The sequence below is a fragment of the Miniopterus schreibersii genome (genome assembly GCF_964146895.1).
Source record: "Miniopterus schreibersii genome assembly, chromosome: 12".
Taxonomy (NCBI): Eukaryota; Metazoa; Chordata; class Mammalia; order Chiroptera; family Miniopteridae; genus Miniopterus; species Miniopterus schreibersii.
The window spans coordinates 15,363,530-15,383,973 of NC_138112.1; the positions used below are offsets into that span (position 1 = coordinate 15,363,530).

Here is a 20,444-nt window from a genome sequence, read left to right on the forward strand (position 1 = left end):
GCTGCGGGGAAGGGGCAGTGCAGGTGTAACTAATGGGCCACTTTCATCACTTGAGCCCTGGAAAGCAGAATTTCCTACAGCTAAAGTCAAAGTGCTGAAGCAGAAGAGAGATGCAGGAGAGATGAGGCAGAGGAAGAGACCAGAGGGACCTAAGGCATGAGAAGCGACCGTCTGCCACTGCTGGCTTTTAGGAGGGTAGAGGAGGGGGAACAAGAGAATGCGACCAGCCTCTAAAAGCTGAGGACTCCTAACGACAGAAATGGAAATGGGGACCTCAGCCCTACACCTGCATGTTGCTCAGTTCTGTGAGCAACCTGAAGGACTTTGGAAATGGATTATGCGCAAAGCCTCCCAATAAGAGCCAAGGCCTGGATTCAGCCTTGGGCGACCTGCAGCAGAGAAGCCAGGTGAGCCCCCCACACTTCTGACCTACAGAACTGTGAGGTAATCAATGGATGTTCTTTTAAGCTAATTTCTGATAATTTAGTACAGATGCAACAGAAAGTGAATACACATTTCCTTATGTCCCGCCTTTCCTCTTATACACAGACTTCGCCAGGCAGCTTGAGCGATGGAAGCAAGGCGCATGGGACTGGGATGGGTTGCCTGCGTGAAGAAGCAGAAGACTGTAAAACTAGGGAAACTGCAAGGCTCAAAAAGGCTTTTTGGTGGAGAACTTTTAAGAAGTTTCTGATTCCTGTAGCTACTGCAGCACCTTCCAGGAGCATGTCTTGTAATACCTCAATACACAAAGCATAATATCTTGCTCAGAATGGTTAATAAAAAGTCAAAATTAAATCCGAATTACAAAAGCCACAATATTTGCATCTGGTAACTACTATTTTCAAAAAGTAATGTAGCAAATTTTGCTAGATTTGTAGTATATTAAAGTAGCATGCCTAAAAGATTTGAGGATTGCTCTACTAACTTAAATCTGCAAATCAAAACTACCTTCATTAACACATTTTTTAAGTAACTATTTTAACATTTATAGGTTGTAAAAAGGATTGCTAAAACGTAATAAAAAATCCTTCCACATGAATGACGTTCAAGAATTGCATTTGAAAGCAAATCTCTAAATTTGATTAAAAAGAGAGAGTAGTGTTTGTCATCCTCCAGGAGTTTGAAGTTTTAAAACTCATTCATACAATAAAAACTCAAATTTTACATAAAACTGTATTAATAAGACCACTTCACCAAATAAAGCCATCCAACCATACACCAGTATATGTAACTTTTGCTTAGAAATAGGTAGAGTTTGGTTTTAGAAATATATTAAACTTTCAAGCACCTGAATATGTGACTCAGGAGGTTTTTACTTAATGTTGTTAAACCGTAAGAGTCATTTAACCTGGAAATCACATAGTACCATAGCAGAGGTACTCCAAAGAGTTAGCCAAGGTTCAAACTACAGTCAATAAAATAGGTCATGTGCAAATGCGCAACAAAGAGCATGTATTTAAAGACTAAATGGGTGATCAAAGATTAGAATCTTTAAAAATTCTGTGAAAATTACCTTGTTTTACTTAAACTTGCATCGAGTTACATAAACAGACAATATATAGATAAGCCAAAAATACATCAAATAGTGTTGCTATATAGAGAATTAAAACAGGCTGGCCCTGGCAGGTGTTGCTCAGTGGTTAGAGCACTGGCCCGTACACCGAAGGGTCATGGGTTCAATTCCCAGTCAAAGGCACATACCTGGATTGCAGGTTCAATCCCTGGCCTGGTCAGGGCGTGTGCGGGAGGCAACCAATCCAGGTATCTCTCTCACATCGATATTTCTCTCTCTCTCTCCCTTCCCCTCTCTCTAAAAAACAATAAAAACAGCACAGCCAGAGTGGCTCAGTTGGTTGAGTATAGTGTCTTGTGCACCAAAAGGTTGCCAGTTTGATTCCTGGGCACAATACCTAGGTTGTGGGTTTGATCCCAGGTTTGGAGAGCATACAGAGGACAATACTTCTCTCACAAGTTAGGAAGGTAGTCATAGATTGAACAAACGTTTATAGTGCCTCTATGCTCCTTCCAGTAACTGTTTAAGGCACTGGGGCACAACTGTGAACAAAACAAAATGTGTTCCCTCATGCAGCTTATGTTCTAGGTGGGGGACAAACAATTCACTTGTTAATAAACAAATTAATAACAATATGTCAAGTAGTGCTAAATGTTACGGAGAAAATAAACAGAGCAAAGGGGGATAAAGAGAGCTGTGGCGAGAGTGTGTTATTTCTATATAGTGTGTTAGGGAAATCTTCACTTAAAAAGATGACATTTGAGTAGAGAAGTGAGGGAGAGAGGTGGGGTAGAACTCTCTTAGAAGGAGGAATAGAGAATGCCAAGGCCTTGAGACCACAGGAACACACCTGAAGTACTACAATAGGAAGAAGGGGACTGTGGTTGGAAAAGGTTGAGCAAGAGTGCGAGTGGTAGGGGATGAGATCTGAGGGGAAGCAGAAAACCAGGAGAGGTAAGACCCGGCAAGGACGCAGAAGGCGTAGAAACCATCACAAGAGTTTGAACAGAGTGATATGATCCAACATATTTCAAAAGGCACGCTGGCTGCTGTGTTGAGAATAAACTGGAAGTGGGGAAGAGAAGGGGCCCAAATGGCAATAATCTTGCTCATATGACAGTGGCTTGAACAAAGTGGTAGATGGTGAAGGTCTGAGAAGTGATGGGATTCTGGAGATATTCTGAGGATAGAGTGAGCTATGGCAGCAACTGAAGTGAGAGGTAACAGTAGTTTGCATTAGGATTATAGGAATGACAAAAAGTAAATGAATTCCAAGTAAATTCTAAGTGAGAATTAAAAGGACTCGCTGGTAGATTGTGTATATAAAGTAAGAAAAGAGAAAGGATTATCTTTAGGTTTTTGGTTTGAACAACTGAGTGGATGCCAGCAGAGACAGCAAAAGGAACAGGGATGGTAGCTACAGAGTAAACGTTACCTGGTGGATAAATATCTATCAGAAATGAATCAACTGGGAAGAAAAGCACAGAGATGTCCCAATGCACTTCTGTATACCCATAACCAGCCAAGTGACCAGTGCAAAGGCAGCCTCGATATCTGTGTGTATGCGTGCATGTGTGATGTTCTGGTGGAGGGCGAAGCAGAAGACAGCCACTGTGTAAAAAGTTGGGCTGGTAGGTCTTATGGGTTGAATTGTTTTTCCCATAAAAAGAAATGTAGAAGTCCTAAATCTAATACCTCAGAATATGACCTTATGTGGAAATAGGATCATTACCGATATAACTAATTAACTTCAGATGAGGTTATGCTGGAGCAGAGCAGACCCCTAATCCAATATGACAGGCAACCTTATAAGAAGACAGCCACATGAAATGGAGACACACGAAAAAGTCATGTGACAATGAAGGCAGAGATCGGAATTAAGCATCTGCAAGCCAAGGAAGACCAAAGATTGCCAGCAAGCCACCAGAATCTAGGCAGAGGCAAGGAAGGATTCCCCTGCAAGTTTCAGAGGGTGCATGGCTTTGACAATGGCTTGCTTTTGGACTTCTGGTCTCCAGAATATAAGACAATAAAATTCTGTTGCTTGAAGCCACCCAGTGTGCGGTACTTAGGAAAGTCCTAGGAAACTAATATAGTGGGTTAGAGTAGGGATGGCTATGTGTATGAAATAACTTTATCTAAGATTTAACAAGACTGTTTTATATTAGTACACACCAACAACATACCTCTAAACTAAAAATAAATCTGACTCCTTCAGTATTTAATAAGAACACAGCCTTTGAAGCTGAGTGCGAATTCTGCCATTTATTAGCTGTATGATCTTGTGTCATCATCTTTAAATAGATATAAAAAGAGCCCCTCCTAGAGTTCCTGTGAGGATTAAAAGAGCTGATACATGTATAGCACTTAGACTAGTCTGGCCTATAGTAAGAGCTATTTAAGTTTTAGCTGTGATTATTATCATTATGAACATTCAAGTTTAAATGAAAGAGCATGTTCACTAGAGTAAAATTGACCATATGAAGAGACAATTTCTCAAAATAATAACCCAATGTAACCAATTATAACAGCTTTATAAATTAACAAAAAATGATTATTCAATACTGCAAAGTTTTCCAATAAGATGCCTAGAAGGCCCAGTATGTTTTTAATTTCATAAAACTTTGTGCTAAACTTCTATGAGGAAATCTAATTTAGAGAAAAATACATAAAATGTTGTTAGACTTATTGGATTAGAATATATGCAAATTACAATTAGTAAAAAAGTTTCTATATAAAATTTCATATACATATATATTAAAAAATTAAATAAAAATGAAGGATTTCTAGAAAAATTATCAGCATACTATTTTAACTATGCCAGATTTTCATTTCCAACATATTTCTAAAACTTCCTGCAGTTTAGAATAATAAATGTCCATTATTCATGGATGGATCTACACTTCAACTAAAATGCTTTTCTTAATCTTTCCTTAACATAGTTTTTCCAAATTTTCTTGCACAAATGGAGACATGGTACAGCTTATCATTTCCAAATGAGTAACCACTTTTAATTCTACAGGTAAGATGATCTGAAAGACTTTAAAAATGCATTGACTAGTTTGTTTATAATCTGAAAGTCACACAAATTTTTAGTTTTTTAGACAGAGCTAAAATAACTCATTTTGAAGGCTTCTTTTCCTAAGACTATAGTATCTACATGTTTTACTTTAATTGTCTAAACCAAACATTTGATTCCTTGCTTTGGAATCCTAATCTTGGACAAATGTCTAAATCTCTAAAGTGCTTTAATAATAAAATAATTTTGAAAACTTCAAACACTTTAACAAAACATAGAATATCAATTATTCATCAAACTTAATACACATGAAATACAGTTATATCCAACAGAGAAATTATTTTTTAAACCAGGTGGAGCATGTAAAATAAGTAGAATGAAGGGGAAAAAAAGCCTGTACTCTTCTAAACTAAGGTCAGCATAAAATAACATGGTCTAGTTCTAGACAAGCACTGCACTTACCCAGAGTCCTGCATGCGAACAGAGCCATGGTGCTCTGCAGCCTGTCTGGTCTGAGAGCCTGCACCACAAGAACCTGAAAATAAGGTCAGGGCATTTTTAAATAATAAAGTTCCCACAAGGGCTTTTTTAACTAAACAGTAGTTAATGTCAATTAATTAAACAAATGTTTGCTAGCCCTAACTGGTTTGGCTCAGTGGCTAGAGCATCAGCCCAAGGACTGACGGGTCCTGGTTTCAATTCTGGCCAAGGGCATGTACCTCAGCTGCAGGCTCAATCCCCAACCCTGTAGGGGCACGTGGGGGAGGCAACCAGATGATATGTCTCTCTCACAACAGTCTTTCTCTCTCCCTCCCTCCCTCCCTCCCTCCCTCTCTCTCTCTCTCTCTCCCCCTTCCATTCTCTCTGAAAAAGCAAAGGAAAAAATATCCTCGGGTGAGGATTAAAAATAATAAAATTAAAATTAAAAAAACAACAACAAATGTACTAAAATATGTGAATACTTACCACTGTTATGCAACATTTACTATGCCTCAAACTGTCACAACAGGTATGTACAAAGACCCATCTTCATAGGCAAAATATCACTAAAATCCATTATTCCCTCAAAACTATCATCAGAAGTAAACGTCAGCAAGCAATGGTCACAGGGTTAGCTACTGCTTCAGCATCTAATAATAAAATGCCAAGTGCCAGGTGAAAATAGGGTCTGTAGGTAAGGTACTTCTGGTGAGAGCAGAACAGAGGCCCAAAACTCCTGCCTAAAATTCCAATCACCATTTTTATGAGGAATCACGTATACATTTTCAGATAAAGTTTTTCTTTTTCTTTTTGTTTTTTAAATATACATGGTAAAAGAGAATTTCCCAAGGAGATACCAAAGGGACAGAACCCCTTCCAGGAAATGAAAGGGTCACTTCTAGAGTATCAATGTCTATCGAGCTTTCCAACTCTAAGCCTTTGCCTCCCCAAATGACTGGGTGGAAGCCATCAGTAGGTTTCATCATTCTATTTTGAGATAGAATAAAAAAAAATCCCCGCTCCTTACCATGGATATTTTCCTTAGATAAAACCCTGCAAAATGAGCAAAAAACCTATAAAATCTATACCTTAATTTCTTTCTGTAAATGATTTTGCCTATTGCAAAATGACCCTTGGGTCAGAGTCAGAGGGGGTAAGAAAAGCTACAGTGGGAAACACCATACCCAGAAATTTTGCCAGTAATATCACTGTCCAGATAAGATGGCAAAGCAGAAAGCCCTTCCCCTCATACGCCACATTAAGGATATGTAACACCCAAAGGCAGAGCTTTCACTTTTATTTTTTATTTTTTTATTGAATTTGGCTTCTGAGCAACAAGAGTAACATTAAGTACTTTTATGCACTTAACTTACCTGCTGAAATAAGGAAACTTTCTTTGCAAGAATAGATGGAAACTCTTGCTCACACATTGAATGATGATAGTAAGTACGCCACAGAGCTGCATCTTCAAGGCAGAGGGTCTGATAAAGCCCGGGGAGAGCAATCTAAAAAGTAAGAGTAACCATACATAGTGAGGTGCAACTTAACCTAAGTATGTACATATAAGTATTACTAAAAAAGGAAATGGAAACCAATTATTGATAGGTATTTATTACTTGTTTTCTACTTTATGTTGGCTTATCTAATCATTTCTAGGTCAGAAATAGTACGGTAGACTTATTCAATCCACAATTAAATTACAGAAAATATTTCCAAAATAGTAGGAAATGAATACTTGTAAGTGAACAAATCTTTTTTTTCTAGTAAAAATATTTGTACCTATCTATCTCCACCTTTGTGGAAAAAAGAATGCTTTCATTAAAAACGAGTTCAAAATTTTTTTAAACTTTTTTTAACAGGCGCAAAATTTTTCATGGATATATAACTGACATATGCAAGTGCAAGTTTTAAGCATTGCCACAAATGAGTATCACAGATTGTAAAAATATGTCAAATTTCTTATCGACATGAAATCCTTAGAGAAGCGAGTTCTTCTCAGCCATATTCACTTCTGCCCGTTTGTCAACGCACTGCTTCCTTGGCCTCTAAGTGCTCTAAATGTCTACTCATGAATTTTGATTCAGCACTCAATATTCATCTTAAGCAACATCATCTCTCAGAGGTTTTCCTCAACATATTTATTCCCTCTACCTCAAACAGTATTCTCTCTTCCAAATGTTTTTTAAAATTGATCTACAAGATTAGAAATATAAATGCGTATGAATGGAGAATTTTTTGAAAATGGTGAATTTGGAAGATCTATATCTACAGTATTAAAATTTCATGTAATATAAACATCAATCAAGTATTTAAGAATGCTTTATCCAAATATCTATATTCATTTCTAAATAATCTATTATATTGCCTAAACTTCGTTATGTAACTTAACCTAATCAAATTTATACAGCAGAAATTAACTACGTATATTTCAATTTAATTATTTTTAATAAATGATCAAAGCCTATTAGGCTAGCACTTGATGGTTGTCTATTAACTTTTTTGGCAATTAAAATATAAGGCCCCACTGCCACTAATTTATGTGTGCTACATATGTAATCATCATGTATGTGGCTAGAAATCTGAGATAGACTATATGCTGTTAGGAAGCTCTCTCACTGCATGTTAGACAAGAGTGATAGCCCTACTATGTGTCAATGGCATCACGAGGTATTTGTTATATTTTATACAGTGTAAGTTTACTCAATGCAGTCTCTTTATATTACATAGTATGTATGTGTCATTCCACCAGCACTATGCTGAAGAGCAGTAGGTACCAAATAAACCATTAACGAAGAAAGCAATTAATGATATAATGAAGAACCCACTTAATTTATTCAACAAATATTTATGAAATAAAGGCAGTAAAAAATAGTAATAAAGCCCTGGCTGGGTGGCTCAGTTGGTGAGAGCATCGTCCCGTACACCACAGGATCACAGGTTTGATTTTTGGTCAGGGTACATACCCAGGTTACAGGTTCAGTCCCTGCCCTGGCTGGGGCATGTGCAGGAGGCAATCAGCAGATATTTCTCTCTCTCTCTCTCCCCCTTCCTCTCTCTCTAAAAATCAATGAACATGTCCTCTGGTGAGGATTTAAAAAAAAAAAAAAAAAGTGGTATAAAGCTCAGACTCTGCAGCAAAAAGCCCAATTTTGAATCCTGAATCTACTTTCTAAGTGACCATTAGCAAGTGACGATATCACTCTGTGCCTTAGTGTCCTCATCTGTTAAAGGAGAATAGTAACAGTAGCTACCTCATAATATTATTGAATATATTCAGTGAGATCATCTATTTTCACATTCTGCATAATGCCTTGAACACAGTCACCAATAAATGCTAGCTACTCTTATTGTTTTTGCTATGTGCTTCTGTACTATTATAATAGTTGTGAAGAAAATCAGGGAAAGGAAAGGAGGAGTGGAAACATGTATAGATTTTGAGAGAAATGTATTTTATTCCCCACAAAAACACCACTTTGGCTTGAGTAAAGAACACAGAATTGTTGGGAGTTAGGCTTCAGAACTGCTATTTCTTCCCCATGCTCCCATCCTCACCACCCAAATAACACTGAGGAGGAGGGGAGAAAGAGATGGGGAGGGAAAGAAGGGAAGCAGGGGGAGGGAGGGAGGGAGGGAGGGAGGGAGGGGGGGGGGAGGGGTGGAAACACTATATTTGGAAAACCTAAATATTAAAGGCATGGACTTTGGTGTCACAATGTCTGAATTGAAATCACAGCTCCAACACTTCCCAGCTATTTGATCTTGGGTCAATGATACAACTTCCCAATAGCTCAGCTTCCTGTTTCCTAAAACAGGCGAAATTATGACCTCATAATTAGCTTGATGTGATGGTTAAATAAGATAATCATCTAAAGTATTTAAAATGATGCTTAGCACACAACAGGTCCTCAAAAATATGTATGAACTTTTGAACTTTAAAAGAAACCTTAGATTCACTCACTTAATAATTCACTACTGTTGACTCTCATTTCTCATCTGTAAAAAGGGCTAAAAACACCTATCTTTTAGGGAATTTGTGATAATTAAATGAGATAATTCATTTGAAAATGTTTTGTAAACTAAAATATAATAAAGCACTACTATATACTATAAAACTTTTCTGAATGTAAAGCTGCCTTTCCTAAATGTTTTGCATTTCTTTACTTAAAACTAACCTTTACTTAACTTGTAATCTTTGCCAAGTGTAACCTCTCAGAACATGAATTGTTCAAGCAATAATTATCTGTACCATGTTGATTATTATTAATTTTTCCATTAGGAGTGCATGAGCTACTTCAGAGGTCCTGCCCAGTAATCCAGAAATCCCTTCCTAATAATCAAGAAATCCCTTCAAATTCTCACTACTTTTCATGTTTTGCATTCTATTATAATTGTTTAAAAAAGTGTTTCCTACACTAGGTGATAAACTCCTAGAAAGCAGGAACTGAAATTTTTATACATCTGTACTCTCCATGTTCAAACAGTATATTATAAAAACTTAATACATATTTTAACCCTATGAACATATGAACAATGCAAAATTTACCTTATCCATGTGCCACAACTTGTCTACTCATAATCTTAATTTGTTCAAAGAAAAAAGTATTTAACAAAATTTAACCATGCATCTGGTATATAGTAGGCATTCACTGAATAAACAAAAGAATAAACGAGTCAGGTTGTGCACTAAATGTTAGGAAAATAAAGTTTTAAAAGGCAAGGACCCTAATCTCAAGGATCCTAGGAAAAGAGGCAGACATGACAAATCATTTTAAATCACTATGGTAGGTGCTATGATATAGTAATGTTCAAGATATATGCCAACAGAAAAGATAGAATAGAGAAATTGGACAAAGTCTCATAGGAGGTAATTCTTTGGGGAAGTCCTAAAATAATAGACATTTGACAGTGAAAATAGTCAAGACCATTCCAGGGAGAGGAAATAATGAAACTAGGAGATACAAGACACACTGAAGGCATCGACTGGAAGTAAAACTGAAGAAGCAGGTAAGGAATCAATCGAATTATCTTATATATTACCCAAAAAAACTATGGGCTTTATCCTATGAGTGATAAAAAAAAAAAAAAAACATTAAAAGGTTTTAAATAGGGCACTAACCATACTGTTAGTAAACTTTAAAACATTAAGGACAGAATAAAATGGAGGGGTCTGAGATTAGAAGCAGTGTCTACTTGCCAAATCGAGTTAAATAATGGCAGCCAAAACTAAGAGTGATTGCAAGTCCTGGGAAGAGCTGAGGATGAGAGAGATTTAAAAGATGACTAGAAGTGAGAGTGTGAATTTCAAACTCTTTTCCACGTGCATACTGTACTGCATCTCATTACAGATCCTGAATTATTATATGTGTAAGGCTTCCAACTAGGATATTAGAGGATCTCTTATTTATTTATCTCATATTCTCTATGGGTACACAGCACAGAACCTTGTGCGATGGAAAGACTCAAGATGCATATATTGAATGAAAAATGTAATTAATTGATTAATAAGTGATTAAGGAAGCAATGAGAATAATCCTTTTACCCACAGGGTTTTCGTCAAATTCACAGAAATATCAATACTGAATATAAGTAGCAAATAAAAAAGTAAACAGAAATAACTTAAATACAAAATATATATCTAAATATCCCTTACAGTAGAAAAGAAATACCTTTAACGTCGCCACTGCCCAGCTCCTTTCCTGGTCTATCCAAGAGGGAAGCTGGTCACGTATTCTTTGTTGCGAGTCCTTTAATAAACGCAATTATTTTCATTATTATATTAGGTAAAACTCAGACAAAAAATTTCAACAGCTGACTAGCTAACTTTATAAACACTTTTTTTAAAAGTTCATTCTCTATGTTATTTCTTTATTTTGTATATTTTACAAGTCAGTATTGTAAAATTCTATATAATATAAGGTAGAGATAACCATTTAGACAAATGTTGTTTCAATGTAAGAAAGGGCCAAACCTGTAAGAGTTTTTACCAGTTTATTTGAGCCAAACTGCCAACAACAGCCTGGAAGCAAAAATCTCAAGGGACTGAGAAAATGCTCTGAAGAATGGCAGTTTTACAGCTTATTTTATACATTAAAATCAAAGGAGGAGGCATAAGGAGGGTTACGTGAAATTCATTGGTGGTAGATTAGGGAGTCTGGAGAAAGCCAAGCCGGGAAACCTGCGACTGGGTAAAGAGTAAAACAGAGACACGCCCCTCTTTCACACTGGTGGGCAGAGGCTAGTGAACAATTAGCATTTACAGCACATAAAGAGGGCTCTGTGGTCTCCCTTCTGCTCTGGTGGGAGAGTGTGCCCTGAGGGGTCTGGAAAAAAGGGGGATTGCTCTGACAAGAGTACTCTTAGCTGCAAAAAAATAACAAGCTCAGCTGAGGAAAAGATTGACTTTTGTAAAGGAAGATACCGGCCTCGGACATAACTGGCTTTCAGTTAGCAAGTTTTTATTTCAGACCATCCTGTGTGGCTACTTTAGGTCTCTGAGTTTGCAAGGCCGCTGTGCAGGCCTCTCCTGAGCTTGTCGGGTTTAGTACGTGGCCCCTTTGCATCCACAGTTGCATTCATTTTCACTGTGCTTAATCTTCTGTTGGAACAGTTTGGGTATTTGTTCCCTTAAAGAATAATATTATCCATTACGTGTTTAAACAGAAAATTACTAGACAAAAAGCTGAATCTGAATAAACTTAACCAAAGTTTTAAAAAGTAATATTGAAACTTTAGTTATGTAAGACAGTTTTAGTTATAATACAAGATTTTATTTTCTTAGAATTATAAGAGTGTTCTTGGAATAAAACATATATATTGAAAAAAAGAAACTATATTAATTTCTTAGTATTTAATAAGTATTATTCTCAAAAAAAACACACATGTCTTCAAGGACAAAATATATACTTAAGTCCATTTTATAGGACAACAGAGATAAGGACATAGTCTGCTAATTAAAGTAAAATGACAACAGTAATTTAAAACTGCCCTGAGGCAAATTATACTTCATGAGGTCTAAGCCAGACTATTTTCCCTAAGAGTAGGATAATTTTATTATTTTGACTTACAGCTTTCCGCAACATGTCTCCAACAACCACACCTGTAAATGTATCCCATTCCTATTGAATAAAAATACAAGGCACACAAAAAACATAAAAATACTAACCAGTTAACAAAATCATCTTAATAATCCTGTAAGATGGCTTACAGTGCAGCTAAGGACACGTAAAAGCAAAACAAACTCCTTTCGCATCTTCCCATTTCTAGTACAATACTAACATTATGAGTTCATACAGCAACATGAAACATTAATATGAAATCTATAAGAAATAATTTTATTAAAGCAAAATCTATATTATATATATATATGTCTCAATATCTAAAAATATAAATCTCATGTCACTACCTATTAATTTGTCCTATTATAGACCATTTCTCAGTAATAAATAAGCAATAAGGTGCACCAAAGTTTAAAAATTTTATATGTTGGGAAAAAATAGAAAAAAGTATAGCAGAGGGAAAAATGGGGGTGAGGGGTAGGGGGAGGGGGGAGTTTAACCAAAGAACTTATATGCATAACCCATGGGCACAGACAATAGTGAGGTGGAGGCCTGGGGAGGGAGTGGGAGGAGGTGGAGGGGATCAATGTGGGGGGACACCTGTAAAACTTGCAACAATAAAGATAAATTCAAAAAAAAAAGAAAAAAGTACTTCTATTAACTTACCTTTTCAACAGATAGGGAGAAGATTATCATTATTCTTGTTTTTTTTAAATCCTCAGAATCAAAACTGATCAACTATAATGAAACCTAATGCTCTAAGAAAATTTATGTCTTCACCCTGGGTTCCCCCAATCAAATAATAACGGGCACTATCATAATCTTTGTTAAACACTGGTTAGTAAATAAAGAACAAACATATTAAACTTTGAGAGTAATACGGAAACATTACCAAACTAGCATACTTCCTGCCTCTACCCACCCGGACCACTCACTCTACTTGCTTCCATCATGTGATCACACATAAGTATGAATAGTATACTATATGAGTAAAAAAAAAAAAAATGTTCTCCTTTCCCAAAGATAAATTATTCATACTCCAGGGGGGAAAAATAGGTAATATTAAGTCTTACAAAGTGTGGAAGGTATTGATCACAGTGAAAAACATTAACAGGAGGAGATTAAGGCATCAAAGTTACTAGTAGAAACAAAAGGAGTCAAGTTAATAAATTCAGGAGAAACTATGCAAGTCAGAGCATGTGGAAGTAGAGAGAAACAAACCAAGAGCAAACCAGCACAGGGAATGGTCTGCATTCTTTTAACTAGGTTAATGAGGGAAACCCAGAACATAATTAAAATCTGGTCCAGTAGAGTTCAAGATTATTAGGTCAAAGTTGCATTGTCCATATATTTATTCCTTCCCACCCTAACTAATGGGCTCTCACTTTATGATAATGGCATAATGAAAAGAACCACAAATATATATTTTTTAAATATTAGAAGCACACCATAGATAGATTAGTTAGCTCTAGCTTGAAGGAGGTTCTTTCCAAATTTGAGAGGGGATTATATGGCAGCCCAGAAATGATCATAGACAGAGAAGATACATTATACATTAAAAGATTAACATAAACCTGCAGGCTCTAGGAAGATGTCCACCCACCCTTTTGCTTCCCACCTGCTAACTCTGAGCAGGTCAGTGAAGGTAATTAATTAGTAATGTAGTATACCCATATTGTTCTGGCTTTTGTACTTCTCACTTCCACTGCTTAGACCAGGAATGTAGGGAGGCTGACTCTGAATACAGGGAGTAAACTGACTTGGGTTCAGAAAAATCTACGCAGTGTGTGTAAGTTACTTATATTTCTTTTTCTGCCTCACCATCATTTCAGAACATCGGGCCCAACCAGAGGGGTGTAGAACTGGAAATCAGCATCTTACACTCAATTTCTAACTTAGTAAAAAATTAATAGGTCAATGTATAACTTTTAGCCTAAAGTAATTTCTAATCTAACCATAAATTCACACAGTACCAAACTTCTCTGTAACTCTAACATTTCCTCCTTTACTTTCACTCACATTTTCTTGAAAATGTTCAGGATGCATGCCTCGGACAAAATGCAACGCGAACATCAGCTGATCAGCCTGAAAGGAGTAAAACAGATGTTATCTTGCTTTTTGTAAATTTGTGTTTTCGAAAAGCATAGTCCTTAAATTTTGGTTCACAAAATCTGTATTCTGTCTTCAAATTATTTATTTTTATCAATATAAGAAATGACTATTCAAATAATATTTACATAGAACAACACTTCTAAGTTGGGGGTGGAGAGGACAGGGAAAGTGTTAAAATTTTTAGAGAATGCTAAGGATTAATCATTATTTACATCTCATTGAAAGAAGTTCTTTAACCAGCTGAAATCCAATTGTGATGTCTGCATTAGTCTTTACTAACCAAATCATCTGTAATCCTCTTACTCGTGCATTAGTAACCTTCAATTTGTATTGTGTAGTGTAAATGCACCTGAATAATCTATATACCCCTAAATCAATATATTTTATTTCTAGAAATGTATGCAAAGGGATCATGAATGCACTCTTAGAAAAGCAATAAGGATATTCATTGCAAGACTGTTTATAGTGGAGGAAAAACTGAAACAATCTAAATGTTCAAAAGTCTATCATGAAAAATATTCAAATCAAAATACATAGCATAACTCATATTGTGGAAGAAGAGGGGATATGTTAATAAACACATAAGGATATATATATCTGCAAAAAATTTGGAAAAAAATATCAAAATTTTTATCAGTGATTTATTTTTGAGATTACAGGCTATTTTTATTTTCTTCTCTTTTCTTAGGTGTTTATTATTTTAAACTTTCTAAAACAAGCTTATATCATTTCTGTAAAAAAAAAAAAGTAAATGTTTACTAACAAGAAAAAAAACCATCTATTAAAGCACCATCTTTCAAAGTACTAATTTAAACATTTTATTTAGCCTTTCCCATATTGTAAATAATAATTTATATCTAATGTGTGTATATGATTATAAGTACAGATAGAGATAAATATAAGGATATTAAGATATGGTATATACAAAAAAAAAAAAAAGACCCTCCTGTAAATACTATCAGCAAGTGATCTCCTTGCCTGCATGAAAATCACCCCTCTGTAGGAAAGACGTAGTGTCTTGAATAATACAATACAAAAGAATTATTTTATAAAAGTATATGTTATATATGTTTGTATATATACGCAGCAAGTACTCAATAGATATCTATTGATTAAGCAATAAAAAACCAACGTTTACAACTATAGTGAGTCAGTGAATAAAAAAAAAAGTGCTTAAAATATAAAACTAGAAGCAGATGGCCATCAGTCAGGTGTGCAAAAAAAACCGTTACAACCAACTACCATCGGCATGAAATAGCTACCATGTGACTTAAAATATTATAAAAAGTAAGGCCTGTCCTTTGGGGAGATGGATAGTGTTCTTAGGCATTAGAAGGTCAGAATTCAGGTTTGGGGTTGAACAATGATTAGCTGGAGAAGCCACTAAGATGCTTATTTTATAAATTAATGCATATTTAAAATGATTATAATAGCAGCCATCTAAAAAAAAAAGAAATAATGATTAAGATAAATAAGATAATAAATGTGTTACTTTGAAGCCTTTACCACTTAATAATATGGTTAGTTCTTTATTACAGATATATATACACACAAACCCACACACAGCAAAACAACATTGAAGTAGCCATTTCTTCCTTTGAACTCAGGAAGAAAAAAGCAGTCTCCAGTGTTAATGGAGAGAAGACAAAGCCCTGACACTCTGAATTCTCAGATTACCCTCCAGAGTTGGTGAGCTAATTGTTAGTGATTGTTGAGGCCAACCTCCAAAATGCTGTCAAAAATAGGCATGTAAGCCGGCCAGCGTGGCTCAGGGGTTGAGCATTGACCTATGATCCAGGCAATCAGGGTTCGGGTTCGATTCCCGGTCAGGGCACATGCCCGGGTTGCGGGCTGGATCCCCAGTGGGGGGGCGTGCAGGAGGCAGTCGATCAATGACTCTCTCATCATTGATGTTTCTATCTCTCTCTCCCTCTCCCTTCCTCTCTCTGAAATCAATAAAGACATATTATTTAAAAAATAGGCATGTAATATGCCCTGTCCGGTTTGGCTCGGTGGTTAGAGTGTCAGCCCGCAAACTAAAGGATCCTGGGTTTGATTTCCCCCAAGGGCATGTACCTGGGCTGCAGGCTCAATCCCAGGCTCTGGTTGGGGCCAGTGTGGGAGGCAACCAATCAATGTGTCTCTCTCACATCGATGTTTCTCTCTCTCTCTCTCCCTTCTACTCTCTCTGAAAAGCAATGGAAAAAATATCCTCAAGTGAGGATTAAAAAAAAAAAAATTGGTACGTAATATGTAGTCAATAAGTGGGTAATGGTGGTTACCCTTCTCTTTGTTTTTTGGTCACAGAAGATACCCTGACCTCAGGGATAAGTATATAATCATGGTTTGGCCAATCACATTATATAGCTCCACAGATAAGTACAAGGGATGCCACATGCCCCAAGCCAGCCGGGCCAACCAGGATCTTCTTCTGTGTTTTCCAACCTAGAGATGGCAGAACAAAGCTGTTTATGGCAGCTGTTGATTGTCCAGCTGTACCAATGAATCCTTTTAGCAATGAGTATTCACTATCATATTATAATGAAGAACAATGATGACTTAAAAATAAACCTAAGAATATAATTTACTGAGAACACATGATTTCCAATTAATGAAGTGAAATTAAGAATGACTAAATCAAGCTCAAGAATCTTTCAAATACTTGTTTCAGAAAAACAAACCTGTCACTATCCAGAGCTGAGAAAACAGTTTGTACCTCTACTATCCTTGACCTACACTGCTTATCTGATCAGAAAATTTAGGTGTTTTAGCTCAATGTCAATTTATCTCAGTATACTCAGGTTCTATTACAAAATTCTTTAATATCACAGGGATATGTAATAAGCAAAATTTCAAATAATCATCTGTATAATTAACTAGCTGAAATTTTAAAAATTAGTAAAAGATGGTAAACTACTAGGGAGTAAAAATCAGTCACACATTCCATGCCATCACAGTAGTCTAGTAAATATTCAAAAACAGTGAAACTATGAGAGAAGAATTAATATAATATGAGAAATATTAATGTCAAATCTACAGGTGAGATCAAGTTCACATTTCCTGATGTGGGTTTGCTTCACCCACATCCTATTAGCAAGCAGTCTTCAGCATCAAGCCAAATGGGTTTGCATTTCAGCTCCGCCATTCATCTGAGTAACCTAGAGAAAGGTTATTAGCTCTATATCTTGGTTTCCTCCTTTATATAACAAGATTGTTATAGGAATTCAATCACAATATATGTAAAGCACTTACACAGTGTCTGGAAAATTGTGAGTCTTAAAAGGTGACATATAACTATCTGCTTTAAACTGATAAACTACATAATATCGAAAAGGAAATTTATTTCAAAAATGTTGGATAAACCCCACAATTCTAAGAGACTAAGAAGCAGCAGAAAGTATAATTCATTCATTCCTTTAATTTCTACTCATGTCCATTGCTTTCATATATGTTCAATGAAAAGTATAAAGTAGATGTTACCATATGAAGAAAATGTTTTGCTTTAATCTAAAAGAAAGTTGATATAGCGTAGAACTTGAGTATTTTCATTTCTCATTTTGGTATTCTCATTCCTACTTGAAGTTAAATCATTTTAATAAACAATTCTATGCATGTTCAACTATGCTTCTCTAAGCAGAAGAAAATTATCTAAATTATCAAGATTCACTTCAACAGCCACAGTTTATAAAATTTCTAAACTCCCCCAACCAGAGAACTTCCACTTTCCTATCAAACATATTTCTACAGGAAAAAATACCAGAATCCAAATTAAATTATTTGTAAGATAAGTACAGTCATGAGAAGCTATTACTGTTTTATTTTTAAAACATAATATATATCTGAATTTTACTCAATCAACCAGCAAATTCATTTGGAGAGAGAGGCAAGGTGAGCTGCAGAAGCAAAAACTTACAAGAAGCTTGCATGAAAACTTCTATTCAGAGCTCACCAAACATTCTTTGTATACCATTTCAGATCTTAGATAATAGTCCCATGAGGAAAGGGAAACAGTAAGAATATATTCTCTACCAACCCTCCTTCCAACCTTTTTTTTAATTCTCGCCCCATATAGTTGGAAGTTACCTAACACTCCAACAACTTCCATGATAAACTGGGATGAGGAAATGTTATATAAAGGCACTAACTTGTACACAGTTTTATTATAATCATAAGTTTTGTGAAACTAAATATGCTACTTATCCTATAATTGTCTAAAATACTTAGGTTACTAAAATAAACACTTTTGATCTCTTGAAGAAAAAGAAAGACATAGCCAAAAATCTAAACTGAAATTGCTAGACAGCTTTCCACATTTGGTTTACTTTATTAAAGTCTAAAATTTCTGCCACAAAACAAGTCAATCACTTTTTATTCCAGGTCAAGCTGCTTTCACTTCAGTGTGTTGTGAATACTAATAATCTCAGCCTGTCTCCAGCTCAGAGCCTACTGTTGCCACACTGCTGTCTGTCACCAACACAGCAGCAAAATCAGCACGAAAGAAACTCTGGCAGGGGCTTTCATGTGATACTGAGGGCTAAAAACCGAAAAGGTTTTCACTCAACTATGAAATCAGTTCCATCCTAAGGAATATTATACTGTTAAACCTTAGAAATATACCTTATTGCTTTACAATTACTGTGCTTTCGAACTTTTATTCATCACTGAAACTCTATGGACTGCGGAATTCATGTTTAGTAAGTTTAATATTGCTCATACTAAAATATGAGTCTTACAAAACACACATTTCATCAATTAAAAACATGTCTTAAGAATTCTAAAACATGGCTTTTTTTTTAAACTGGTTTTTAGCTATTCACAATAGAGAAGTAGTACTTAAGATTGGCAATGAAAAACTCCAATTGGGTAAAAACGTTAAGAATGTTAAACCTTACAAGCTCATTCCTACTGCAACAAAATGTTGGCTTACACCTAACTTAAAAATATTTTTAAAAGGTAAAGTGACTTAAAAGAAGTAACCCTCACTACACTTCATTAATATCTTAAATCATTTTGATACTGAATACTTACTATATCCTGAATACTTATTAAAAATAAAATGAGAATATATAAACTGAGGTAGAAATACACAGATTGGAAATAAATTCCTAATAAGAAAAGCTACTAAAAATTTGGATTTAACTGGGGTCCAAAACTATATCATTGATAAAGAATTATAAAACATCTTTCAACAAAGGCTAATTTTTAGAATAAATAAAAAGATTATATTACCTTTTGACTTAAATATTTTTCAAAAATAATATTTATTTATAACATATCTACTTTCAAAAAGTATTTGAGGGCACCTTAAAATGATGGTAACTCCATAATATTTTCATAAATCACAGCCTATTTTAGTGTAGAGGTCTTAAAAGGAAAGTAAAAAAGCATTAAATATATTACTAGGAGAGTGACCAAAATGAAACTTTACAGCCTTAATGTAGTCATTAGAAAATAAAAAAGGTTAAAGCTACAATAAAAAACTAATCATACAAATTCAATAACACAAAAATTAAAAAATAAATTCCATGATTAAAAATAAATCACAAAAACAATAATTACAATAAAGTAGACTTTTTCTATAAAACAAAGCCTATTCTTTAAAATACTAGGAAAAAAGACAAATATGGCAAACAGACAAAAATGGCAAATAACAGAGAATTTCAAATAAGATATTTATAAACTGCGAGTTGGTAAAAATTAAAAAGACTGGTAATATCCAGAATTGAAAAGGACACAAGGAAGGGGAGAGCCTCTTTATTCTGTGGATAAAAGAACTAACTGGTAAACAACTCTTAGAAGGCAATTTGATAACATTCAACAAAATTTCAAAAGGTGTATATCCTTGGACCAGCAATTATATTTTCACCAAGAAATCTACTGAATAGAAATACCAACTTACACATGTACAGAAAGCTGTATATACTACACAGGATTTCACTGCAGTCATTCAAAATATCAAAAAATAAATAACCTAATATCCACCAATAAAGCAGTAGTTACGTGAAGTAGCATATTATGAAAAATCACACAAGCGCTAAATATCTTGACATTAACATATTTATGCTTATGGGAAGATCTTCAGGACCTACTGCAACAAGAGATGCAACATAACAAAATATGTAGTAAGGAAAATAAAAAAATTTACCTATGTATTTGTACTTTGAAGGATTTATTCCGTCTCAAGGAAAGATCCTCAATAATATCATAAAAATTACTATCGCTTTCTAATGAATATATTAACTATATCTTTTTCAAGATTTTC

The 20,444-nt window shown here is 35.1% G+C and overlaps 1 protein-coding gene across 2 annotated transcripts in view; it reads right to left on the reverse strand.

Annotated features, from left to right (window-relative positions):
- DYNC2H1 (dynein cytoplasmic 2 heavy chain 1) overlaps positions 1 to 20,444 on the reverse strand; it is a 244,420-nt gene that overhangs the window by 92,473 nt on the left and 131,503 nt on the right. For both annotated transcript variants that reach the window (XM_081152801.1, XM_081152800.1), the window contains 5 exons: positions 14,090 to 14,155; positions 12,080 to 12,130; positions 10,682 to 10,759; positions 6,389 to 6,520; positions 4,998 to 5,070 (listed from right to left, as the gene is read on the reverse strand). In XM_081152801.1, the coding sequence (XP_081008927.1) occupies positions 4,998 to 5,070; positions 6,389 to 6,520; positions 10,682 to 10,759; positions 12,080 to 12,130; positions 14,090 to 14,155 (400 nt within the window). The remainder of the gene's footprint in view (positions 1 to 4,997; positions 5,071 to 6,388; positions 6,521 to 10,681; positions 10,760 to 12,079; positions 12,131 to 14,089; positions 14,156 to 20,444) is intronic.